General features: G+C 41.9%; 1 protein-coding gene across 1 annotated transcript; it reads left to right on the forward strand.

The window, feature by feature from the left end:
* The first annotated feature begins 9,128 nt into the window (after positions 1–9,128).
* LOC141108879 (olfactory receptor 6N1-like) lies at positions 9,129–10,070 on the forward strand. The gene has a single exon (XM_073600849.1). The coding sequence runs from the start codon at positions 9,129–9,131 to the stop codon at positions 10,068–10,070; it is 942 nt and encodes a 313-aa protein (XP_073456950.1).
* Positions 10,071–17,758: the final 7,688 nt, after the last annotated feature.

Raw genomic sequence — 17,758 nt, forward strand, 5'->3', positions numbered from 1 at the left:
TCTACCCTTCAAATTTTCCCTTTGAGCACAAATCCTCTCCCCTCACTCCAATTCCCCCCTCCCCTCCTAGCACAAATACCCCCAATCAACCCTACTAGCACAATTACCCCCCCTCCAAAAAAAAAAAAAAATCTGATCTTAGCACAAATCCCCACTGCTAGCACAAATCCTCTTCACCCATCTCCCCTCCCAACACAAATCCCCCCCCAAATCACCACTCCTAGCACACCTACCCTGATTTCCCTAGAACAATTCTTACCCCCCCCCCCCGCCACCCCCCTCAAATTCCCCCTCCCAACACAAATTCCCTCCCTCCAATCTTCTTGTGGTGCCCCCACCACCTCACATGATACCACAGTGCCCAGGGCAGCCGCCCCTCCTTCCCACCACTTGTCCTGACTCTGGCTGCTGTCACCCATAAGCTCCCAAGGATCAGTGCTCCCTCCTCTCCCCTGCAGCCACCGCTCACTGACCCAGGGGAGCCAGAACTGCTGGACCACGTGACATAAAAAAATAGGTAAGTAGACACTTTTTTATGCAGGATCGTTAGAAGGAGGGTCGGGGGAATTTTTAAGAATAGTTAGAGTCAATCTTTTCTTCCATTTTAACCACTTAGCGCCTGCCCGCCCGCAATGTACTGCAGACAATTGGCCGCTGTAGGCAAAGCGACGCACCTGTATGGCGCTACCTACCCGTGGGTTTAGAACGCACGTATACGCACCCCCCTGCCCAGCACCCACTATAGTTGCACACAATGGGAGAATGTCAGCAAGTTCTTGCCATTGATTCACAGCTGGGACCTGCTGCTCAGCTGTGTCCAATCACAGCCCACAGCTCTGTCTGCAATCTGTCATTAGCAGGGATGAGAAACTGAGAGAGCAGCACACGGTACACACATTACACATAATTAGGCACATATTTAACCCTTTGATCACCCTAGATGTTAACCTACCTCTAACCAGTGTATTAGTAGAGTGACAGTGCATATTATTAGCACTGATCACTGTGTCACTGGTGATGTCAGTGGCAGTTAGCCAATTTCCTCCCAGTGGCAGTTAGTGTCAGATTGTCCGCTGCACTATTGCAGTCCTATTAAAAGTCATCGATCAATTCCGTTACTATTATAAAAAAATAAACAATAAATAAAAATTCCAGGATATATACCATAGTCTGGGTGCTATAACTTTCATGCAAACAAATCAATTTACACTTATTAAGATTTTTTTTTTATTATCAAAAACATGTAGCAGAATACATTTTGGCCAAAATTTATGAAGATTTTTTATATTTTTTATTGGATATGTTTTACAGCAGAAAATCAAAAATATATATATTTTTTAATTTTTCATATTATTTCCTATTTTGGTTGCACGTTCTTAACCTATGGCATTAGGCTATTTTCTCTATTGGCCAAATGTGCTTTAATCCTTCCAGTGGCCTATTTATTTTTATTTTTTGAATTCTTTATTTAATTTGACCAACAGCAGGGTAAACATTTCAGCATGTAAAGTATGAAACAGTAGGGAGCTGAGATATTCGCACAGAATTTTTTTTTTCTTTTTTTTTATAAATAGACCCCTTAGTGCATGATGGGTCTTGGTTTTTAAACAGGGGTGGACTGGGACTTTGGGAACCACCGGAGAAAGGGAGGGGGAGGAGCCTCTGCATGTTGCGCTTTATACGCAGTAGTGAAAATTGACTGTAAAGCATTGGATATTGGGCCTAGTATGGTAACATGGACACAACACACACATCACTGTCCTTGTACTCACAGAATACAGACATTTTCCCTATATTTAAAAAATAGAGAATAGGACAGGGGCAAGGGAAAGGAAGGGGAACAAGTTACACCTGGTTGTGGTCAAGTAATTGGCGCGGCCGCTTAGATCATACACCCAGTAGGTGTTTGTTGCTGTAACCGTAAATATATGGAAAAGAAAAGAGGAACCCGGTAGCAGAGGACCGAGCACGGGGTTACTTATGCAACAAATATTGATCATGCCAAAATTCAGAATTATAAACAAATTACTTTATTTTATTATTATATACAAATGTAAAGTGTAGATAGAAAAATGCAGTATCATAAAAACTGTTCAAGTCCAATGATGGACCGTAAAAATATGGCCATGAACTAGTTCAACATACAGGACAAAACATAAAACAATTTTCCCTACCTGGGTTCAAAGTACCGCACACAAGTATAGGCGCCGAACGATAGGACGCTGACACAGACTCCTCCCCCTAATTATTCGCTATAAGTCAGAACATACCTCTGTAGGATGAATACTTAGCCTAGGGTTTGGCTTCTTGTAGTCATGGAAACCAACAACCAGCAGTTGTGCTGCTAGAGGACTAGGGTTGCCACATCATCCCTTTAACCACTAAGCCACCGCCCACCGTCATATGACGGCTGGACGAGGCTTCTGTTATTCTGGGAGGACGTCATATGACGTCCTCGCCTTCCCGAGCCACTAGGGGGCGCGCGCGCGCGCGCCCGCCGTTTCACTCGGGACCCGGTGCGCGTGCCCGGCGGCCGCCATGTCCGCCGGGCACCCGCGATTGCCGGGTAACACAGCAGGAGCGTGGATCTGTGCATGTAAACACAGATCCACGTCCTGTCAGAGAGGAGAGGAGACCGATTGCGTGTCCCTTGTACATAGGGACAGCGATCGGTCACCTCCCCCAGTCAGTCCCCTCCCCCCACAGTTAGAATCACCTCCTTAGGTAATACATTAACCCCTCGAGCGCCCCCTAGTGTTAACCCCTTCCCTGCCAGTCACATTTACACAGTAATCAATGCAATTTTATAGCATTGATCGCTGTATAAATGTGAATGGTCCCAAAAATGTGTCAAAAGTGTCCGATGTGTCCGCCGCAATATCGTAGTCACAATAAAAATTGCAGATCGCCGCCATTACTAGTAAAAAATAAATAAATAATAAAAATGCTATAAATCTATCCCGTATTTTGTAGACGCTATAACTTTTGCGCAAACCAATCAATATACGCTTATCGCAATTTTTTTTTACCAAAAATATGTAGAAGAATACGTATCGGCCTAAACTGAGGAAAAAATTTGTTAAAAAAAAAAAAAAAAAAATTGGATATTTATTATAGCAAAAAGTAAAAAATATTGTGTTTTTTCAAAATTGTCCCTCTTCTTTTGTTTATAGCGCAAGAAATAAAAACCGCAGAGGTGATCAAATACCACCAAAAGAAAGCTCTATTTGTGCAAAAAAAATGATAAAAATTTAATTAAGGTGCAGTGTAACACGACCGCGCAATTGTCATTCAAAGTGCGACAGCGCTGAAAACTGAAAAATGGCTTGGGCAGGAAGGGGGTGTACGTGCCCTGTATTGAGGTGGTTAATCCAGGACACACATTAATTACAAAGGTTTTGTGGCTGATTAAGGTGGTAATTAAACTCACTTGTTGCCTTATCTGCATTAAATCAGCCTCAGAACCTGTGTAATTCATATGTGTGCTGGATTAAAGGGATGATGTGGCAACTCTATAGAGGACACCGGCCTGACGAATCTCTATTGGCCTCAAGGGTCGTAGCCCCACCCTCCCACGTTGACCGTTTAACTGCACACATACAATACACATCACATAGCTCCACCTCCTTGTTGCTAGGAGACGGTACAGGACAGGCCACTTACTAAGTTGTTTTTAAAGGGTTGGTTCACCTTCACCCCAAAAAACGACCTATGCAGATAAGAGGTGTCTGTAGATAAAAACAAACTGTGCAGATTTGCTCAAAGTTGAAATGGTGTAGGCCATTTACATACCTTGTGAAGCCTAGACTGGAATACTCCCAGGATGTTGCTAAATGAGGCCTAGTCGTTACTGCGCACCTCCTCCATTACAGGAGTGAGCTCTCAAACGCTGAGCTCAGAGCTACTGCATCAGAGGAGAAAAAAAGCATGTGAGGGGGTTCCAATCAGAGGAAAAGCTCACTCCTGTGATGGAAGAGTTGAGCAGTAATGACTAGGCCTCACTTAGCAACGTCCTAGCAATGTCCTGGGAGTATTCCAGTCAGGTTTCATGATATACATAAATGGCCTACACCTATAGCAGCGGTATTATTAATTTTTAAACAGAGCCGCACAGTTTGTTTTTATCTACAGGTGTCCTTCATAGGCAGTTTTTTTGTAAAGGTAAACTAATCCTTTTAGGCCGGGTTCACACCTATGCGAATTAGATGCAGTTTTTCCCTCATCCAATTCGCATAGCAGGAGAATGTGACTGCCTCCCTATGGAGCCGATTCACATATCTCTGTTGCGGCTGCGGAGCACACTGCACAGAAACGCTGTGCATCCTTGGCTCCGTTTCAGAGCCAAATTCAGGCATAGATTCGTCCCTGAAACGGGGAACAGGGACGCACAGCGCTTCTGTGCGATCCGCAGCCGGTTGCAATTTTTGCGCTACATGGCCAGGGCCCATCGGAAACCCCACTAAGTGGTTTTAACCTTTTCTCTGCCAGAGCCGTTATTGAATTTTTATAACTTTATAACTTTATATATATTTTCTGAAATCATAGAAACTGGAGAATAAGATAGTGGCAGTTCCAATGCAATATGTCATATGATTTTTGCGCAAACGTTTTTTCAAGTGAAAATTTTTTAGTATAAAATACACAAAGTTGAATTCAGGGCACAAAAACCCAATATACTATCCACTTTTTTTGATATAAAAGGTAACAGATGAGGCTATATCAAATAATTAGATAATTCATACTATTATAAAACTGTGTCAAACTCCAGCACTCTAATTTTTCCACAGACAATGATTTAAAAGCCCATACAGGTCATCCGTTCAGTGTTAACCCTGAAAAATGGCCCTAGAATTATTGCGCTCTTTTTGGCAAGCGCAGTGACATGTAACATGTGTATTGCAAATCAAAATGTTTTTTACATAGGAGTGTACGTGACGGCCAGCTTTGTTTCACAAAAACTTTATTTATATCACATAGAGGACCAAAATTTAGTTGTTAATGGCTCTTTTTTAGCTTGCCTAGGTTCTTCCCAGGCCACAGAGGCCAGGAAAAGTGACAGCTGAACCCAGAAGTGATGCAATACCTGTCGCTTCCAGGTTCTTATTAGATAGCAATCAGCAATTGGACGCCCGCTGGTCTCCCTCCCCTATACCCAGCAGCTCCCACTACTGGGGTCTTGTAGGTTGGGGGGGGGGGGGGGCTGAGCCCAGGAAACATATCAGGAGGCAAAAAGGAAGGGAGGGGAAGTTGAATGTAACTGGGGTGCGTGAAATCGATCCAGCCACTCTCTTTTTCAACAGTTATCTTGTTTACACCCCCACCCCCCCTTCCCTCGTTGCTGCTGACGTATGACCTATATTGGTGGAAGCAAAAGGGTTGAAGTTTAGGTTCACCTGTCACATTGCAAATGCCAAACCTGTAGACCTTACTTTTCAACCATGAAGCCTGACCAAACTATTCCCAATGTTTACATTCCTATGTCCTTTTTTCCAGGACACGGGCTACAACAAAATGGGCACTTAAGCTGTCCATAGATGGTGCGATTCTCTTTCCTGCAACTATGGGCTAGAGGAAAAAAAAATGCTAGATTCCCCCATCAACACAGTCAGTGTTGATGGGGGAATACTCCCCCCCAGGTGGGGAGGCATCCTGTTTGGTAGAACATACAGTGATTATTGCTAGCGGCAATAATCACATGAAAAACCTGACATGCTGGTTGTACCCAAGTTAGTTTATCGATCAACTTGGGTACAATCAGCCTTCCCATTCAAATCTCGGCCAGTCCCTGCTGTTATGCCTGGCCTTAGACTTTTTCTTTGAGGACAACCAAAGTGATTATCTCATTAGCTGTTCTCAAAGAATGAGATCAATTTGCTGTAGCCCACAGTATGAGATGGAAGAGTGATACAGAAGTGTGAAAATTAGAGATGAGCTTGTGTGTTCTTCATTAACTCCAATGAGCTATAATCATTCCCACTGTCAGCCTGCCTATTTGTGTACATGAGCTGAAGGGTGGGAATGACCTGGCTCTAAGCTTTTTGGAGTAAAAAAAAAAGAGTGCAAGTTGCATGATTTGAATACAGATGAGTTCAGAGAATGTCCAGGCTTATCTCTGGTGAGAATCCAGGTGTGGATGTGCAACTGGAAAGGCTTTGCATTGAGGGGAGAGTACACACTGCACATGCGCAGCTTTTAAATTACTCCTGCAATGCTGGTGGTGAGAGCCCAATGACTTTAAAGTGACAGGACCCCTTATCTGCATGGGCCAGTTTATAAAAAAGGTGAACTTAGCCTTTAATGCCAGGGTCTACTGGAGGTTCTTCTGGTTATTCAGTAGGCCAATCAAATCATGTCTCTATATTTTAGGGCCAAATAAGAAAAAAACATTATAATTATAGAGTCACTGTGCCATTGTAAATGCTTGTATTCTGATGAAGATCCCTTTCTAGGAGGCTATTCGTCACTCTAGCAGTCTCCGCCAGTATTCTCTCTGTACTCTAGTCCAGGGTTTCTCAACCTTTTTGAGAAACCTGATGAATTCTTCTAAAACCTTCCATGCATCAACAGTAAAGGAAAAAGTGTATACTAACACAATAAAAGCATAGGAATGGAAAATATGTATTAAATGGGTGTCACTGTGGGAAGAGGGAGACGGGGGTTGTACAGTGCCTTAGGAGACTCTGTAGCTGACTTGGTGGCACTGTAGGGAATGACGTTTCTAAAGGGGGTTAGGGAGCACCCTGGGAGGTCAGGGGGCACAGTGGTCACTGTTAGAAGGTTGGGTACACTATGCAGGGCTGGAGGCTCTGCAGCAGGCTTGTTTAAGTCTGGGTGGCATTATGGGGGGTTGAGGGGCATTGTGGTACAATGTTGGAGGTTGGGGGGCACTATGGAGGGCTGAAGACTCTGCAGCAGGCTGAGGGAAACTGTGTGAGAGTGGGTGGCATTGTGGGAGGTTGGGGGCACTGTGGAGGCTGAGTGATCTTAGGGGGCCTGAGGGGACCGTGGGCCACTATGGGAGATTGGGAGGCACTATAGAGGCTGGGAGGCACTGTGGGAGGTTAAGGGATCTGCAGCTGGCTGGTGGTCCAGGAGAAGGGAGACCTCTGCTCAGCAGTGTTCCAAGACCTGGGGGTTGAGAACAACTGCTCTGGTCCATACAGGAATTCTGGCATAAAAGACCAAGCTCTGATGAAAAGAGATACTGTGGCCTCAAAATTAGTTGGCTATTGTTTGCCCACCTATTGTAACTTCATGGTCAAGAATAAAAATATACGGGTATTTGATGTGATCTTCTGGCACTCGATCTTCTTTCTTATTTGGACTTCTCTGGTCAGGTGGCACTCACCTAATGGAATTGACCCCTTTGTTTTGTGTTTTTTTTAGGTAGCCAAACCCAGCTAAGAGTTTGGCTTTAACAATGGTAAATGTCATTTTTGTGACATCATTGTTTTGTGCTGAGTGTTTGAGGGAAGCCGGGACTGAGAGATGTCTCCAGTCTCTGGAGTTTGGCCCTCTGGAGCGAAGAGTGTTGCTGCTACATTATAAAATCTGAAAATTATTTTCTGTATGGCTCAGTTGGATGGAACTTCCCCACGGAGCTCAGGTGTGTAGTTTAATGTGCAGGAAGACTTGAGAACAGTTCACCAGGACTGAAATACTTGTGCAGCAAAAGTCACGCAGGTAAAATGATGGTCTAAATGATGGACTGCAAAGTACACACTTTTTTACTGTACGTTGCATTGTGTATTCATTAAAAATCATTAAATGTACTTACATGACCTAGGAGCTCAGAGAGATAGAGAGATAGCACACAGGACCCCACATGTGGGGTATTTGATAAGGATTATTTAGCACACAATATGGCAGAATGTGGGGGGGGATATAACAAGCAAGGGTTAAAGTTCCATCAAATCACCAAATAGGAATCCATGGACGCTCCCAACTTCAGCCGCAATTATGCTTATGTCAGGTTAGCACCATTAGTCTCAGCAATCCCAGTGTTCAAAAAGCAGCATGCAGCCAATACAAAACTACAAGTCCAAACAAACTAAGTGTCCAAATAGCAGCACATGTCTGGTTTAGAATTACAAGTTCTTGCAGTCCTATAGGGCGTACACACGGTCGGACTTTGTTCGGACATTCCGACAACAAAATCCATGGATTTTTTCAGACGGATGTTGGCTCAAACTTGTCTTGCATACACACGGTCACACAAAGTTGTCGGAAAATCCGATCGTTCTGAACGCGGTGACGTAAAACACGTACGTCGGGACTATAAACGGGGCAGTAGCCAATAGCTTTCATCTCTTTATTTATTCTGAGCATGCGTGGCACTTTGTCCGTCGGATTTGTGTACACACGATCGGAATTTCCGACAACGGATTTTGTTGTCGGAAAATTTTATCTCCTGCTCTCCAACTTTGTGTGTCGGAAAATCCGATGGAAAATGTCCGATGGAGCCCACACACGGTCGGAATTTCCGACAACACGCTCCGATCGGACATTTTCCATCGGAAAATCCGACCGTGTGTACGGGGCATTAGGCTGGCCATACACCAGTCATTTTATTTTCATTCAACCAATACTTACAAAACTACCCTGTAGACTGTAGAACCACTTTTAAGTGCAAAATAAACAATACAGTATATATCAAAAATGAAATACTAATATGATTAATAGTATTATTTACAGTATATAACAATAGAGCAAAGTATCTTAGAGCAAAGTCTAGTTGTTCTCTTGCATTTCTTTTTGGATGTGTGTCTACACCTTAGGATGCTTAGGGAGCTTAGGCTAGTAACAGGAACAAATAATATGGCACTGTATAGTTTTTAGTGGAGTGAAATAGGGTCGCAATAGACAAATGTTTTTTCTCAAGAAGCTCTTGAAAAAGCAGCTTTCAGTATGCCTTACAACCAAAATGTTATAAATATGAAATACGGTATATGCGCCTGAATGTTTTTTTTTTAACATGTAATAGTATTGTAAATTGGGCTTCAAACAGTTGTTCCATTTTTTGTAACCATTACAAACAAATCCTTGACAACAATTTTGTAAGCCACTAAATGCACTTTGTAACACTATAAAAGGAGGTATCTTTATCTTTTTTTTGTGTTTTAGGGGCCATGCTGATATTCGACTATGGGAACCGAACCCTGGCCTCCGTTTTCATCATTGTTGGGTTTGAGACAATTCGAGAGGTGGGGCTCTTTCTGTTCTGTCTTTTCCTGTGCATGTACATTGTAACTATTGGTGCCCATATACTCATCATAGGTCTTGTCATCCTAGATCATAATCTTCATAAACCGATGTACATGTTTTTGGCTAACTTCTCTGTAGCAGAGATCTGCTATATTACAGCAACTGTGCCCAAGATGCTTGATGCCCTCTTGACCGGGAATAAAGAGATCTCCTACTCTGCTTGTATGGCTCAGTTTTACAGCTTCTTTGCCTCTGGAGCCACTGAAAACTGTTTCTTGGTTGTCATGGGCTATGACCGCTATGTAGCCATCTGTCAACCTTTGTACTATCATACCATGATGGCCAAAAAAAACAGTCTTGCTTTAGCCATAGGAGCCTGGGCTGGTGGTCTATTGGCTGCCACATCTCCTACTCTATGGGTATCTACCCTGAACTTCTGCTACCCCAACCGCATTGAACATTTCTTTTGTGATTATGCCCCTCTTTTGAAGCTCTCCTGCGAAGACACTTCCAAAGGAGAGTTTGCTTTCACTGTTGTATCTTGGAGTCTCATCTTGGGCTGTTTTTTCCTAACACTGATGTCTTATGCCTTCATAATCTTCTCTGTTCTAAAAATTTCTTCCACTGAGGGACAGAAAAAGGCCTTCAGCACTTGTGCTTCCCATTTAACTGTAGTATGCATCTTCAACGGGACAGTCATTTTCATGTACATACGACCCACCTCCACTATTCGCTTCACATTAGACAAGGTGGTATCTATCTTCTACAGCGTTGTGACTCCACTCTTGAACCCCATCATCTACTGCCTTAGGAACAAAGATGTCAAAAATGCAGCATACAAAGGTTTACAAGAGATTGGGATATGAGCAATGGACGGGAGGTGCAAAACAATCAGTTATGAGTTTTTGTCAAGCCGCACTTGTGCAGACATCAGATAAAACATGTTACAGTAGATCTTAATCTTAGACAATATTTATTTTAAGAAAGCACGGTGCATCAAACAGTAATGCCCTGTACACACAGTCGGACTTTGTTCAGACATTCCGACAACAAAATCCTAGGATTTTTTCCGACGGATGCTGGCTCAAACTTGTCTTGCATACACACGGTCTCACAAAGTTGTCGGAAAATCCGATCATTCTGAACGCGGTGACGTAAAACATGTACGTCGGGACTATAAACGGGGCAGTGGCCAATAGCTTTCATCTCTTTATTTATTCTGAGCATGCGTGGCACTTTGCCCGTCGGATTTGTGTACACACGATCGGAATTTCCGACAACGGATTTTGTTGTCGGAAAATTTTATAGCAAGCTCTCAAACTTTGTGTTTCGGAAAATCCGATGGAAAATGTGTGATGGAGCCTACACACGGTCGGAATTTCCGACAACAAGGTCCTATCACACATTTTCCGTCGGAAAATCCGACCGTGTGTACGGGGCATTACTCTTTTTTTCTTAAAATGTAGTTTTCATCTTTTTTTTATTATTTTCGACTTAATGCTGCTGATCTTGTCCAACCTCTTTCAACCACTTCCTGACTACATGCACTTGCTCCATTGTCTTCTACACATCATTGCTCTGGACTAGCTTCCTGATAGTGACAACGATAAACCATGCCTGCAGAGTTTGTATCGGCACAGCTACTTGTAATTTCCACTAGGGTTGTGTGTGACAGGGTGGAAAAACAGTGGCTCAATTGAGAGACAGTTGTCACCTGTAATAGTGTCTGAATAAAGACTTTCATAGCAGGATCACCAGCAGTCCATGGGTCCGGCCCCCTAATCTACATGCAGGGCGCCAGTTATAGTTTATTTCAGATTTGTTGAAATTATGTATGAAATTATTTGTATTATTATTTTTTTGAGGCACATGATTAGGGTCAGAGGCTTTAATAGGCTTCAAAAAAGGATGGGCTTGGGGCGCAGGGGTGGTGTGTGATCGCCACCACCCGTTTCCGGGGGAGGGGGGATGGAATGTGTTTGTTTGGGTGGGGGGATGATCGTCGCTGTCCGGCGACGATCTCACTTTAATGAAAGTGAGATATCTAAAAAGAAACCAACTTCTGAAATTATATTTGCATGGAAATTTTTCTATGGTAGTTTAGTGATTGGTTTTACACATGTGAAATTTGTTTCTTTATGAATCAAAATTCTGGAGAAATTTTCATTATTCGGAGATGCAAATGTATATGAAGCTCTAAATCACAATAGTAACAAATTTCAACAAATCTGAAATAAATTATAACAAAGCAACAAATTAATTTGTATTAATTTGTTTGATTTGGATGACATGATGTGATAATTTGGGCTTTTGGTAATGTTTAAAACTTCTGAAATAACGTAATGTTTGAAGCATCCGAAATAACATAATAAATAATATGAATTGATTTGGATCCATTTAATTTTTAGTCTGCGTTGACATTTTTCATTATTATAAAAAATACACTACATATGAAATGGAAACACATTGCAATAAATACAGTAAGGAATAAAAGTGAAATAAGATGATGATTCCTACTTATTGTGTTTGGGTTGGATGGAGGTGGATCCATCAGAATCTCCAAATCATAACATAACGGAAGAATCCGAAAATGAACATAGTACCATTCGTTATGTCACGGTCAGGGGTCTGGCTCAGAGACCAGTAGCTATAGCAGTAGGGGACTTCCACCAAACAGCAGGATAGGTATACAAGCAGGTCACACTGGCAAATAACGCAAGCTTACCTGATGTGCGGAGTCTAAGCACTAACTGGTGTTCACCAGAGCTCCTGATGGTGAGGATGGGTTTAGCTGCACGTTAATACCAAGTTGTGGCCCTCAGGATCGCCCCACCAGGAGGTGAGCAAGTAATGGATATAGCAGGTAAGGATCAAACAGAAGCATAGTCAGTAGACAAGCCAAAGGTAGGTAGCAAGTAGTTGCAGTTTGGGATCAAGCTGAAGTGTAGTTGAAGAACAAGCCGAGAGTCAGTAATGAGTGGTAGCAAAGATATGGATGGCAGCAGGAAAGACAAAAGCGAGATACTGGCAGGATAGAGCACAATAATCTGGCATACAGGAAGTGTAGCGACATGGCTTAAATCAGGGAGGAGCAAAGAGTTCAAGGTTTTGCAGAAGTCAAGGCACAAGGCAGGGTTGTCCAATGGATCAGACAGGGTGCTGCCCACCATCTTAGGTAGCTCAACAAGAAGAGTCATTGCCAGACATAGCAGAGGTACCAGGTTCAAGTCCAAGCTCTGACATGATACTTGTGGCTCCAGTTGATATCATCCAACCAGTTCATTCCATTTCTCTTTGTGAGTTGGATTAGCAAGGATGACTCAGAGTGCATAAGTAATCCCCTGAAATAACATGTTAAAATGAATAAAGTCAATCTTCCAAAATAACGTCCAAAAATACAATTCGATTTGGAACGAGTATACAAAACAAATTACAAAAACAAATAATTCTATCATAAGGAAAATGACAATACAAAATGATTTACTAAACAAATAACTCCAAAATGGAAAAGCATTTTTTCCATTGTGCACATTTCTGGTTTTAGATACTGAATTATAAACAGAGAAAAACTTTATAAGGAAATTAAAATTGGAATCTAACCATAGATATCCAACTTTAAAATTTGCAAAGTAGTTTATTTATGATATAAAAAAAGAAGGGTATTTCCTTTTTTATTATTTAGTACCAGTAAAATAACACACACACACAGTTAAAAAGTGAATTAAACATTTACTTAACTGCTCACTAGATTTATGGGAGGATCAACCGGCATTTTTTTCACTTATCAAACAGATATAACCAAATGCTTTTAATTGTATTTTTAACAAGCCTAAGCAGATCAAATAAGAGAAGTTCATTCCGAGGGTGTATACTTGGGGGTCTATTTATAAATGTTTTCACCTTAGATTCACATAACTGTCATACAAAATTTCATCAATTTGTCTAATTGGATTCCACTGGAAAAATATAACTTTGGGACAAAGTTGTGTAAATCTTAGGTGAAAACATTTATAATTAGACCACTTTAAGTAGTGCAAACTTTAGGGTAAAAAATGGATTGGAGGGAGTCGGGGGTACATTGTTTTACCAAAAATTGTTCCCTGTGAAGCTGAGGTTTAGAGCTAAAAAACATGGTGGAGAAAGCCTGAGGACATCTCCCATAATGCAAATGAATTATAAAGAGAAAAAAAGAAATTCAAATTGTAATCTTATGCCCTGTACACACGGTCGGACATTGATCAGACATTCCAACAACAAAATCTATGGATTTTTTCCGACGGATGTTGGCTCGAACTTGTCTTGCATACACACGGTCACACAAAGTTGTCGGAAAATCCGATCGTTCTGAACATGGTGACGTAAAACAAGTACATCGGGACTATAAACGGGGCAGTAGCCAATAGCTTTCGTTTCTTAATTTATCCTGAGCATGCGTGGCACTTTGTGTGTCGGATTTGTGTACACACGATCGGAATTTCTGACAACGTATTTTGTTGTCGGAAAATTTTATAGCAAGCTCTCAAACTTTGTGTGTCGGAAATTCCTATGGAAAGTGTGTGATGGAGCCCACACACGGTCGGAATTTCCGACAACAAGGGCCTATCACACATTTTCCATTGGAAAATCCTATCGTGTGTACAGGACATAACCATAGATACCCAACTTTAATATTTGCAAAGTAGTTTATTTATGATATGATGAACAAAGGGTATTTCCTTTTTTATTGTCAGTGTTGGTGGAGAATTCTCTCACACATTCATTTTTCACTCCCATACAGCTTGTACTGAGTCAATCTCTGCTCTCCTGATTGGTCTAGTTCCCCTTTCTTGGTTTTCCTTTAAATGCTACGCTCTTCTCCCATGTTCCCCTTGTCTTCCCTTCTGCTGTTATAGATATGTGCATGTGTGTTAGATATGTGCAATTCGTTTCGGCCTGAATACAAATTCTGACAAACTTTTGGTTATTCAGAGATTCGGATGTATCCGAATCTCTGAATGAAATAGTAACGAATAGTTAAAATTTGTTTTGTTTATTCGTTTTCTAACAAATTCCAAATTTTCATAACAATTAGAAATCGTATCGGTCAAAAAATGATCTACTGATTTGAATTATGTGTGAACAATAGCTGGTTGTTAACCAGCGGGCCGGGAAGCTTCCCCAATGACAGCTGAAATATAAACACAACAATGCCAGCAATAGAAAAGTCAGAAAAAAATGGCATGGGTCCCCTCCCCCCCAAACCAGACCCTTTGGGTCTGGTATGGATTCTAAGTGAAACCCCATGCCATGTGGGCAGGGGGCTTATCGGAATTTGGAAGCCCCCTTTAACAAGGGGGCCCCTTAGATCCCAGCACCCCTATGTGAATGAGTATGGGGTACATAGTACCCCTACTCATTTACCAAAAATGTGTAAAAAGTGAATAAAGACAGTAAACAAGTTTTTGATAATTCCTTTATTAAAAAAATAAAAAACAATGTCTTCTGATGTAGATCCATCTCAAGCTAACTGCCACACCGCCAAACCCAAAAGAAAGAAATAAAAAACCTCCAGCCTCATCAAACGCTTCCCGCAGACTGCCTGCTCTTCCCTCTGACATTTCTTATATAGCTAAGGGGTGGAGTCACCTGATGCTGGGTCGATGATGTCACAGGGGGGTGGCGTCATAAGATGGCCTTGCCCCTTACCTATATAAGAAATGTCAGACGGAGGAACAGGCCGTCTGTGGGAAGCGTTTTTTTTTTCGAGTTTGGCGGTGTGGCGGCCTGACATTTCTTATATAGTTAAGGGGTGGAGCCACCTAGTAATGCCACTTGGGCAAAGCCCCCTGCCCCAAAGCACTCACCCCCAAAACACACCCCCCCATGTTAAGGGCATGTGGCCTGGTATGGTTCAGGAGGGGCATTCGCTCGTCCCCCCCTTACCTGACCTACTGGGCTGCATGCTTGAAAAAGGGTCTGGAATGGATTTTGGGGGGGACCCCACAACCTGTTTTTTTTTTTCATATTGCCGGCATTGTTGTGTTTACCTTTCAGCTGTCAGTGGGGAAGCCAGCTGACAGCTGATGACGTGGAGCCGGCTTCCTGGCCGACTGCTTAACAACCAGCTATTGTTCACACAGAATTTGAATCGGTCAATCATTTTTCGACCGATCCGTCTTCGAATCGTTCTAAAAATTTGGAATTCGTTAGAAAATTTATAAATGAAGCAAAATTTAAAGAATTCTGAAACCACACTAAACGAATTCCGAAACTAAATTAGTAACATAACGAATATATACGTAACGAAGCAAATTTTTCTGTTCTGCACATGTCTAGTTATCCTCATTTTTGCTCTCCCCCCCAGTGACACCCCTTCTGTTCCCCTACAGTGTCACTATCCTTCTTATAACACTGCCAAGAGTATTTACAATGGTCGCCTTTGTAAGAAATACTGTGTTCTGATTGCTGTATGTGGTTAATGCATGCAACGAAAGCACCGTATTTGAGTTATGATTCCTTTTTCTAATTTAGCATTAACTTTTCTGTTTATTTTTTGCTTGACATTTATAGACCAAATAGACATACCATTAGGACCACTCACCATAACCCATTGAGGCATGGACTCCACTAGACCTCTGAAGGTATGCTGTGCTATCTAGCACCAAGCCGTCAGTAGCAGATGCTTTGAGTCCTGTAGGTTGTGAGGTGGGGCCTCCATGAATCTGAGGGACCGGTCCAATTTCAATCAGTGCGTGGCCTTCCCTGCTCAACAGAAGCCATTTGTTTGATCAACTTTTGCTGAAGGGGCATGCTGGAAAACATTTCTCAATCAGCACCTGCAGCCGCAGATCAGTGTATTCAGTGTATTGGTGGGCCCCATTGTCGGAATACAATGTCCCAGCAGAGAGGATTCCTCCATCCATGTTTCTTGTGTTGATGGAGAAATCTGTGAGGATTTTTTGCTCAGCTCAATGGACAAATGAAAAAACTAACCATCTATGGGCAGCTTTAGACTTGTAATTCAATTAAATAATCTTCAAAAAATATCTCCAAGAGCTTTTCAACTGTTCATCTTAAATCAATTTTCAATGAACCCAATGAAACTGATTATGTGATTGAAATCTCTCCACATAGTACCAGTAAAATAAATTACACACACTCAATTAAAAAGGGAATTAAGCATTTACTTAACTGATAACCAACAGTAGGATATCCGCTCACTAGATGTATGGAAGGACCAACAGGTAAATTTTGCACTTATCAAACAGATACAACAAAATGCCTTTATTTGTATTTTTAACAGACCTAAGGAGATCAAATAAGAGAAGTTCATTCCGAGGGTGTGTACTGGGGTCTATTTATAAAAGTTTTCACCAAAGATTCACACAACTGTCATACAAGATTTATGAATTTTTCTAATTGGATTCCATTGGAAAAAATATAAGGTTGTGTAAATCTTGGGTGAAAACATTTATAATTAGACCCCTTTAACCACTTCCCTACCCGCCTATAGTCATATGACGTCCACAGATGGGATCTCCCATCCTGGGTGGACGTCATATGACGGCCTCGGGTTCCCGGCCGCGTTGCTCGGTTCACAGTGCGTGTGCCCGTCGGCCGCGATGTCTGCCGGGCACCCGCGATTGCCCGTTAACCGCGCCGAACCGTGGATCTGTGTGTGTAAACACACAGATCCACGTCCTGTCAGTTCAGAGGAGAGCGATCTGTGTTCCCAGAACAGCGGAACACTGATCGGTCTCCTCCCCTTGTGCGTCCCCTCCCCCTACAGTTAGAAGCATTCCCTAGGAAACACATTTAACCCCTCCCCGCCCCCTAGTGGTTAACCCCTTCACTGCCTGTCACATTTACACAGTAATCAATCCAATTTTATAGCATTGATCGCTGTATAAATGTGAATGGTCCCAAAAATGTGTCAAAAGTGTCCGATGTGTCCGCCATAATGTCACAGTCATGAAAAAAAATCGCTGATCGCTGCTATTACTAGTAAAAAAAATAAATAATTTTTTTTTTTTTTTAAATGCCATAAATCTATCCCATATTTTATAGACGCTATAACTTTTGTGCAAACCAATCAATATACGCTTATTGCGATTTTTTTTACCAAAAATATGTAGAAGAATACATATCGGCCTAAACTGAAGAAAAAATTTTTTTTTTTTTTTTTTAAATTGGTATATTTATTATAGCAAAAAGTTAAAAATATTGTGTTTTTTTCAAAATTGTCGCTCTTCTTTTGTTTATAGCGCAAAAAATAAAAACCGCAGAGGTGATCAAATACCACCAAAAGAAAGCTCTATTTGTGGGGAAAAAAAGGACGTCAATTTTGTTTGGGTACAAAGTCGCACGACCGCGCAATTGTCGTTTAAAGTGTGACAGCGCTGAAAACTAAAAATTGGTCTGGGAAGGAAGGGGGTGAAAATGCCCGGTATTGAACCGGTTAAGTAGTGCAAACTTTAGGGTAAAAAAATGGATTAGGGGGAATCAGGGGGTACATTGTTTTATCAAAAATTGTTTCCTGAGAAGCTGAGGCTTAGAGCTAAAAAAAAAATAGGTG

Source organism: Aquarana catesbeiana, linkage group LG09 (assembly GCF_042186555.1).
Source record: "Aquarana catesbeiana isolate 2022-GZ linkage group LG09, ASM4218655v1, whole genome shotgun sequence".
NCBI lineage: Eukaryota > Metazoa > Chordata > Amphibia > Anura > Ranidae > Aquarana > Aquarana catesbeiana.